This window comes from Chanos chanos, chromosome 16 (genome assembly GCF_902362185.1).
Source record: "Chanos chanos chromosome 16, fChaCha1.1, whole genome shotgun sequence".
Taxonomy (NCBI): Eukaryota; Metazoa; Chordata; class Actinopteri; order Gonorynchiformes; family Chanidae; genus Chanos; species Chanos chanos.
The window spans coordinates 2,917,817-2,927,816 of record NC_044510.1 but is presented as its reverse complement, the minus strand read 5'-3'; the positions used below and the strand labels follow the sequence as shown (position 1 = coordinate 2,927,816).

The 10,000-nt window shown below is 41.4% G+C and overlaps 1 protein-coding gene across 1 annotated transcript in view; it reads left to right on the top strand.

Moving 5' to 3' along the window:
- The window catches only part of LOC115829366 (rho GTPase-activating protein 26-like), a 66,191-nt gene that overhangs the window by 37,565 nt on the left and 18,626 nt on the right, over positions 1-10,000 (top strand). Inside the window, 6 exon segments of the mRNA XM_030793458.1 lie at positions 529-629; positions 3,130-3,224; positions 5,482-5,560; positions 5,893-5,929; positions 6,162-6,227; positions 6,396-6,470. Of these exon segments, the coding sequence (XP_030649318.1) occupies positions 529-629; positions 3,130-3,224; positions 5,482-5,560; positions 5,893-5,929; positions 6,162-6,227; positions 6,396-6,470 (453 nt within the window).

The window sequence follows — 10,000 nt, the reverse complement described above, 5'->3', positions numbered from 1 at the left end:
ACAAAGAATGCAAAGAGACTGCTTAAGTGACATGTATGTACATAAAAATTGCCGGTTTCTATTCTGCTGGGCAAAAAAGTGTGTATATTTGGGTGAGTGTGTGTGTGTGAGTGTGTGTGTGTGTGTGTGTGTGTGTGTGTCTGTGAGTAGCTTGCACTGTTACGATAATTCACTAACTGTAGTCAAGTTATATGATTCATATACATGAATCATATATGAATAGACCTGGATTCATAATGTGAAATATACAATGTGAAAATAAGGCTTTAAAAAGGACAGTTTATGACTGTAGACTGTCGGTCTGTCTGCTAATGCAGTTTAGAAAGTTGAGATCAGTGTGAATAAGTGTGAATAAGTGTGAGTAAGAGTGTCCGACACCTCTGACCTCATTGGCGTGGACACGTTTGTCCACAAGCAGGTGTGACGCACTGAAACCCATCATAGCCCACGATACGGTCACACGTTCAAACACAGTTTTCACAAGTGTCTTTTCTTTGCTCTTCTCACTTGTCCTTCTCTTCTGTCCAGGCCCCTTTGTGTCCACGTGGGTTAAATACTACTGCACCTACCATCGCGAGTCCAAACGGGTCGGCATGGTTCTTTTTGACCAGAAGTCTGGAGGCAAAGTAGTGAGTCCTCTTTTTCTCCTCTTTCTCACTCTGCATCACTCTCTCTCTCTCTCTCTCTCCCTCTCTGTCTGTCTCTCTCTCTGTCTGTCTCTCTCTCTCTCTCTCTCTCTCTCTTTCTCTCTGTCTTGTTGTATGTCTCTCTGTCCCTGTCTCTCTCTCACTCTCTCTCTCTCTCTCTGCGTTGCTCCATCTCTCTGTCTCTCTCTCTCTCACTCCTCTCTCTCTCTCTCTCTCTCTGTCTTTCCCTTTCTCTTCCTTTATTCTCTACTGTCTCTGGCAGTCCTCTGGGTTGTGTGACCTTGTTAGTGAAGCGAGGGTGAGAGATTGCATTTTGGCACATTGGCACATCCGTCCCTGCTTGTTCTCATTGGCTGGTGGGTGTGAGGCTGCTCTGTCCTGGCACGGCCGGCTCCTGGCTGTACGGTCGGGTTGGCACGGGGCTCTGGCGTCCTCCCAGGCGCCCGTCTACAGTGGCATTCTGAGATACTCATTAACGCCAATGTCAACCTACTTGCCGACAACGTTTCCCCTCTCCGCTCTAACTGCCCAGGCCACACAAGCACTCACAGTTAAGAAAGTTCCAAAACAAAAACGAAAAGACACCGTGTATGGAAGAGCTAAAGGCCAAAATACTCATTAAATTATCAGCTATAAGGACCTAAATGTACATTTACATTCACTGTCTGAATGCAAGCATTGAGCCGTTTTTTTTTTCAGCAAAATCCAAATATGCACAGGTGTTGCACTAACATAACCCAAAAAAAAAAACCAAAAAAAAAAAACGTAGCCAGCCAATGGGCCAGCCAAACTCAGCCAATGGACCAGCCAAACTCAGCTTGAAAAGACAACGTAAGCTTCTGTTTGAGCTCAGGTTACCAAAGCACGCTGCCAACACACGTTCTCCCAGAATTTTGTCTGAGGTTTAACTGTGTTTACGGAACAGGAATGGCGTTCGCAGATCAAGCGTGAACACCTTCGGGGTGGTTCTCCCGCCGTTCCCGACTATTCCCGTGCCAAAAACTGTCGATCAGCTTTCACCGTTTATTTGAGCTCATTAAAGAGCTTAAAGCAAAATGTAGAACCTTCAAACTCTGAAGTCCAGAAATGTTATCTCGGACTATCTGACTTTATTTTTATCTGCGGAGTTGTTCTGAACTTTAAAAATAAGTGTCTTTAGTTGATACTTCATCAAAACACAAAAGACTTCTGAGACTAACATGAAACATACGTGTGTGCTGTTGTCTTAGATTTGGTCATATGTAGAGATTTAGTTCCATTTCTGTCTCATTTATTTTACATATCGAGACTCGACGCTTTTGTCTTGGATCTGTCCAACTGATCTGGAGCGAAAAAACAGCCTGTGCCATGAAAATGTTTTGCTTTTATAGAAATCCACGTTTTAATTTATTATAGGTGTGGGCGAACGAAACATTCGAGTGAAATGCTTTTAATTGAGATATTTTTTAATTGGGTATGAATGAAGTCTGCAAATACACAACCTCATTCTTTCCACATAAAAATTCTTTCCATATTAACGTCTTCGCATGGATTTTATTAGATTAAGTTTTAGAAAAGCTGTAAGGTTGGGCACCTGAGGTGGTGCTTAAATACACTGTGCAGCCGTAGTCGCAGACGCAGACGCAGTCGCAGACGCAGACGCAGTCTTTCTGCTTCAGAACATACAGAGCTCTGTACAGTGCAGTCACTCCAGATGTTTACTATCAGGATGTGTAACATGTTTTACCAGAGATGTCCTGTAATAGACATGTTTACCTACAGATACCAAAATAGAGTCGTTGACTTAATGACCTCAGACCCAAAGCTCTGTGCTAACGGGACATAAACACAACCATGCTTACTTAACTCAAAACTCAAGCGAAACTCAGATGCACCAGCAGCTCCCTCCAGGGAGAAACAGAGGAGAGAGGCTTGAGAAAAGAAGGTGGATATAGTCCAGAAGAACTGTTGTGTCTGTTTTTTGTGAGGGGCATTTGATTCTAATTGGAAGAGAAATGTTGACGTTTGCTTGGCTGTGGAGAGAGCAGTCTCGTTCTCAAACCTGTTCTATCCCCTTCTCTCTCAATTACCTTGACCCGACTTCTCCTCGCCGCCCCTCCTACTTAACCCCAACACAGAGGCAAAATCTCTCCGCTTCTTTATCAGACTTGCAGTGTGGAGTATTTTTAGGTAATGGTAGCCATTCGTGACAGTTTGAAAGGTTGTTTGATTGACACAAAATTGGCTCCTCTACATCATCGAGACCCAAGAAAAAAATTCACCTCATGAATTTTTTATCTTCACCTTGTTGACTTCTTAATCTGAACAGTTTCACTGGGTTTGATGCTAAAGTGTCAAATTAAAAAACTGGCAAATGGTAAAAAAAAAAAAAAAAAAGTTTGTGGTATATGGAACCCCCATCCACAGACTTCACCTAAACAAAGAACACAACCGTGAGAAGACCACTTTTAGAGCCAAGTTAGATTTTTCTCTCTTTTTTCAGGGTGAAGAGGAAAGCTTCACTCTCAAGTCCTGCACGAGGAGAAAGACAGACTCCATCGAAAAGAGGTTCTGTTTTGACGTTGAGGCTGTAGACCGGTGAGTTTTTTTTTTTTTTTTTTTTGGTTTTTCTTTTTACAGTTTTTAACCACAAGGAGGCAACATTCTCCCTCTTTCTTTGGAGCGCTGTTCCTCTGGCCTCAATAACAGGAACTGGGCAGAGAGTTTAATAAGGTTTGGCATAGCAAGAGGAACAGAACATAGCGAATGCATTTGGCTAATTTCACCGCCTTAATTGCAAACAGAGATGAGGGACTAAAATGGCTGCCATTCTCTCTCAGACGCTTTACATTTGGCAGAGAGAGAGAGAGAGCGGAGATCGTCCTCAGCAATCAAGTGGCATTTTTACTGTTCCACGCATGTGTGTGTGTGTGTGTGTGTGTGTGTGTGTGTGTGTGTGTGTGTACATAGATCTATTGATGCACATAGATGTAGCGTGCACGTTCAAGATGATGCTCACACATTACTGATAACATGGAATTGCCTGGGCTTTCTCCCCTTAAGCCTGTTTGCTTATAGTTCTTTCTCAGTGAAATATTCTTTCTGTCCTTTTTTTTTTTAAGAACAATTTTAAGTAGGCTGTTAATATGACTGCAGAGGAGGAGGTGAAATTGGCTGACTTCTTGTGGGTCGATGAGTTTGATGTTTTTAAGTGTCAAGTTTCCGTGTCGTCTCCATTCTGCAGTGACCTAGGTGAGCTGGTTTCGTGAGACGCTGATGTCAGTGTGGGCGTGTTCTTTCTGAAGTGGGTGTGTCCAAGGTTATTCCGCCAGTGGAACACAGGGCCAATGAAACATTGTCATAATTCCCCGTCACCCAATCAAAATGGGAGAAAAAAAAAATAATTGGACGACATTGTTTAGTATGAAAGCTCACAATGTGACGTGCCAAAAAAAAAAAAAAAGATTTTTTGACTTTGTGAAGTTTTTATTTATCTCACCTTGAATCCCTCTGTAAATCTGTCGGTCAGTATGTTGTATACCAGCACGTTCATTTCCCGCGCTCCTGGCGCAGTGCAGCCATGCTGTCATTTAGGCTTTTGGCGAAGCACCGCTGTAACCACGACAACGACTTTTACAGAGGAAAATGTGGTAATGCTTATTAGCCGGGCCTAGCAACCGCACGTTTGCCACACCCAAAACAAATTAATTTGACGCAGTCCAACCTTTTGGGTACATACTGAGGAGGGTTCACTCTCTGTCGTTTCATGAAGCAAGTCTATTTGCCGATAGTGCGCGTGGATGATCAACATTTAGTTTGATTCCTTTTGCATTCATTTAAACCGTTGTGATACAAAGTTTAGAAGGCTTATCTGTGCATGCTTTGGTAAGTAGCTTCACTAACTAATGTTAATGTATGTAAGTGCGGCACTGTCTTGCCAAGATCAAAACACACACACACACACACAGACACACACACAGATACACTTGTTCTTCTATCTTTGTGAGGACACTCGTTGACTCTAACGCTAACCCTAACCTCAACCATCTCAACTAAATGCCTAACCCCAACCTTCACCCTAACTCTAACCTAAACCTAATTCTAACCTGAACCCTAAAACTGAGTCTTAACCCTCAAACAGCCCTTTGAAGAAGTGAGGACCAGCCAAAATGCCCTCACTTTCCCAAAATGTCCTTCCCTCCCATGGTCTAAAACTGGTCCTCACAAGGATAGTTGTACGAGTACACACACACACCCACTCACCCACACACACAAACACCACACCCACCCACCCACCCACACAAAAAGATGCTGCAAGGCTTGAGGAGTGTGAGCTGTTTGTGTGTGTGTGTGTGTGTGTGTCTAGCTGAAGGGTATATGCCAGGGCAGAAGAGTTATGATAATAATCGGGAAGAGGCAGTTGATTTCAAGGCAGGAAGGACTGATGATGGTACATGCAAGGTTAAGTGCAGAGTGATAAAAACAGAGAGGGCAGAGTGTGTGTGTGTGTGTGTGTGTGTGTGGTCTGAGATAGATCTGTGTGTATGTCGTGTGCGTTTGTGTGTGTGTTTGTGTGTGTGTATTCAGAGCTTGTGTAGTCTGTATATTGTGTTGTGGTCACATGGGTGTGAGGACTTTGATGGTAAACCACAGTTTTTTTCTGACCATTCCATTGGCTGTGTGGGAAGTGAGCCGTGATCACTTTGCGGTCTGTGTCTGAAAAGAACAGCAGGCAGTGTGTGAGCGACTGAGTATTTGACTGTGCTCTGTGTGTGTGTGTGTGTGTGTGTGTGCGCGTGTGTGTGTGTGTGTGTGTGCGCGCGTGTGTGTGTGTGTGTGTGTTTTTGTGTCATAGACCAGGAATGATCACTATGCAGGCCCTGTCTGAGGAAGACCGTAGGCTGTGGATGGAAGCCATGGATGGCAGGGAGCCGGTACGTTTCCGTGGCAACACACAGACAGTTTTTATAGAAGTTCATGCCTGTTAAATCCGCATCTCTAGCCATACGGGACCGAAAGAACATGACATGCTTGCACACAGCTGAAGTCACTGTGTCTTTCAGTGTTTCCATGTTTTTATGCCGATGCTAATAATCTAATGCTAACAAGTCTAACACAGTAATATTTGTGATGCAGTTATGATACTGGAATATTTGATAAACTAATACCAGTACCAAATAAGTCTAGTATGTTCACACCATGGTGTTAGGGTTGTATCACTGCCTAGAACCCTGCCTGCAGTAAACTGTGCGTTTCGTTTGAACAGGTGTACAACTTGAACCGAGACAGCCAAAATGAAGCTAGTGAGTGTCTGATTAGCTAAAATTTCACTCTCACCATCTGCTGCTGAAACACTGTGATTGTAGAGTCATTTTACATTCAGTTTAGACCAATTACATGGGTTAACACTCTCTTTCTGCTATACTCTCTCTCTCTCTCTTTCTCTTTCTCTTTCTCTCTCTCTCTCTCTCTCTCTGTCTCTCTCTCTCTCTCTCTCTCTCTCTCTCTTTCTCTGTCTCTCTCTCTGTCTCTCAGTGGCACAGCTTGATGTCGTTGGCTTTAACGTCATCAAGAAGTTCATTTACGCCGTGGAGACCAGAGGTAAGACCTCATCTATTCAGCTGTTCCCACCTCATTGCTCTTTTTCTACCCCTTTTTTTTGTTTTCTTTTTTATTTCTCCTCTTCCACTCCACACAGTGCTGCTGGTCTGTGCTGGTCTCTGGGAGTACTGATAAAGTGCCATCTGTTCTCACTCCTTCTTCTGACAGGAATCGAGGAGCAGGGACTGTACAGGATCGTTGGCGTCAACTCCAGAGTGCAGAAACTACTAAGCCTGGCTATGGGTGAGAGAGAGCGAGATCAACACAAAGTAGCATTTAGTACAGTATTGAAACATGTATATATATGTTTAAAAATATGTATGTTTCATTTTATACATTTTATACACACACACACACACATATATGTATATATATATTTGAAACTGTGTTATATTTTTGAGAATGCGGGTGTATCAGGCTTGTAAAATTAACATACTGTAAAGTGTGTCTTGCCTGGAAAGATTCTCATTGGATCTATTGGTGTCTTGTGGGTTAAATATGATGAATAACCACGCATACAGAGACCACGTACATAGTCCATGTAGAAAGCCTCATTATAGACCTTACCAGATTTAAGTTGGGACAGCAAGAGATATGAAATAAATCTTCCAAAATAAACGGCTAAATCAGAATACAAACCAAAAAGAAATGAAACAAAAAACAAGTGATTATTTTAAAAAATTTAAAAGCCGCAACTGATGTTGTTTCCTACTCTCTCCCCTTTCCTGTTCAAATATGTAGGACACCGAGACGCTGCAACACGCCCACACACTCCATTCAGTAGATGTGTTTACCATAATGTCAAAGCATATGGGAATGCACCACATTGCGAACTGTTCATCTCCTCCCCCTTTATTCCTCACACTGAACTGTTCATCTCTTCCCCCCTTTATTCCTCACACTGAACTGTTCATCTCTTCCCCCTTTATTCCTCACACAGAACTGTTCATCTCTTCCCCCCTTTATTCCTCACACAGAACGAAAAGCGCACCTTTAAAGACGGACGCTCGATCAATGGGGTCCACCAGAAAAAGACAGAAAAAAAGACAGAAAAAACAAAATAAATAAACAGTGAATAAACAGATAAATAAATAAATAAGTAAATAAATAACCGGAGCTTTTTCAAACAAAAGCAGTCATACTTGGTTGTCCCGCCTGGTAGCTCGCAGTGAACAAACAAACAAACAAACAAACGAATGAATGAAGAAACTAAATTCAGCTCTAATGACATAATTATCCTCCATCTGGTTATGTCTCAGTGTGAGCTCACACTCAATCAATTTCTACCACAGACTTTCTCTGTCTCTCACTAGTAAAATGAAAAAAAAAAGAAAAAAAATTCTCCATTGATGTAATTCTGGAACGTTAGACGAGAGCCCTTTCTCAGTTGCAGTGTTGTTTATTGTTATGAATTATTGATCAATGAAAGACTACCCGTCTCAGTAGATGTCTCAGTTTTCAAACAAAGGTGGAGTCTTTCGAGATACATATGGACTAGTATAATATTGACTGGAAGTTGTATTATATCTAAGGGTAAGACACAGTAAAAGTTTTAAGCTGTGTCCATAATATCCAAACTTTCTAGTGTGAAAAAAGAATTAAACAGAGAGTCACTGTCTATTGTGTAGAAATGACAGGTTTTCAGTGTGTCATGCTCAAGTGTATGGATTTTTTTTTTTGTCTCGTAAAAAGAACATTCTAGTCATGAACGTGTGTTAGTCATGGGTTCTCTACAGCTGTAATCTCATATTTTATATCCAAGCACTGTTCCACATTCATTCCGTCCTAGGTTTTTTGGTTCCATTTACTAATCGCCTCTGCCAGACGTCTTTCAAATCAAATCTCACATCTTAATTTCAGCATAAGAGTTTTGCAGAGCTTTCACCTGTTAGAATCACAATGTCAGCTGAATGTAATTAACCGTTGGTAAAACTGGATTTCCGTGACAAAGCCGGTCTTTTGAAGAGTGTGGTCTGTTTTCTCCGATATTGGCAAACTGTAAATTCTCTCTTTTTTTTTTTATGGCTCCTTCATTTGGATCCATGTGCTAGCAGCATCTGTATATGGTAGTGTATATGTGCATTACTTTTGTTTTGAAATCAAACTACAAAATAAGGTCTTATGCTAGTCTTTCCTTTATGATGTGTTCAACACATCATGTAGAAATACGTTTACACATTTTATAAATATAACATTTTCTATTCCACCTTAGATGTTTGGATTACATGATGTAATCGAATCACTGAAAATCATATTAAGGCAAAAAAACAAAAAAGAAAAATACATCTACATCTGAAGGTGTGAGATGGAGGGTTTGTCTTTTCAGTCTACAGTGTTTTAAAGACGAGATGTCTTGTCTGAAGTCTCCTTTGGAATTCCGGCCCTAGTTAAGAAAACAAACAAGAATTTGGAAACTTTACCAAACCTTACCTGAACAACCTAATTTTCCCTTTAGTATTCATTGGGAGATTATTTGATGTCTGAAAATTCTCATTTGTATGTTGTTCAACAGTAATATGTTTTGTTTCACAGGAGTCTGTAGAATACATCTGTCTCGTCATTGATTGACATATCTGTTTTATCCACATTATATCCAAGGATGTCAGAATAATCTTTAAAAACAGTGGGCGTCGGGGGAAAAGATTTTTTTTCAGTGCTGGCTGATTATGAGAGGAGGTCATTAGCATAGGAAGATTAACTGTGTGGTTTTGTCTTCAGCCTGGGGGGGGCAGGCAGTACCACCGGAGGGGTGTCACCGCAGTGTGGCCCAATCTCTCATGAGAACATTCCGTCTAAAATTAGCACCTACTTGTTGCCATTGGGTATTCAAAGTAATCGCGGCTACTTGCATTTATTATGCAGGCCATTTAGTGAAATCTTGACTCAGCGTTCTTCTTTCCGCCGTCCACAAAATCTGATTAACGCCGGTGTAATTGTTTTGGTGTTGAGTCAGTTTGTGAAATGTTTCAGCGTTTATCATCAAATCATTATCTAACACTGAGAGCATTTTCTGAAATCGCATCAAATATTTATTAGATGCTTGTATGTTACCCACCTCCTATGTGTTGCAACATGATACGTATTTAAAGAAAAAAAAGAAAAAACCACATTTAGGGGAAGACTGTTGTAGCCTGAGGGGATGGTGTGTTCACCTGAACCAAATTTTGTGCTCGGTTTCACCAAAAACATGTATGAACTCATTTTTGAAGAGGTAATTGCCTAGTACAGTTGAAAGCAGAATGAGAAGAGATTGAGCTACGTTTCCTATTGTGTCAGAGACAACTCCTCAGTTTTGACCTGTCTGACCATGAACATGCCCTGTGTGAAAACACATCCCTCCTGTCTGTCTGGGAGTGATCTGTGTGTCATCGTGAAAGAGCCTCGACATTGATGAGAACTGTAGTATGTTGGCAGTCTCATCATTTAAGCCCAATATTATGTGCACGCACGCACACCCACGCGCAGGTGTGAGTCTGTGTGTGTGTGTGTGTGTGTGTGTATACAGTACAGTACAGCTCTTTGTTCACATTGCTTGATAGCACAAAAGAAACCCTGGATGATATATTGTGTGAGGCTCTAGCATGTTTAGTGTCTTTAAAGTGTCTTTAGTTTCCTCGACTTACTTTTGCTTTCAGTTGCTTTTTAGCACCCATGTTATCATGTTAACTGTGTCAAAACATTCACATTCTTTATGATGTGCACTGAGGTTATTATATTACTTTGCTACTTGCTTGGCTGCACTTTCAGAGCTCAGTTGTTAAAATCACAACATC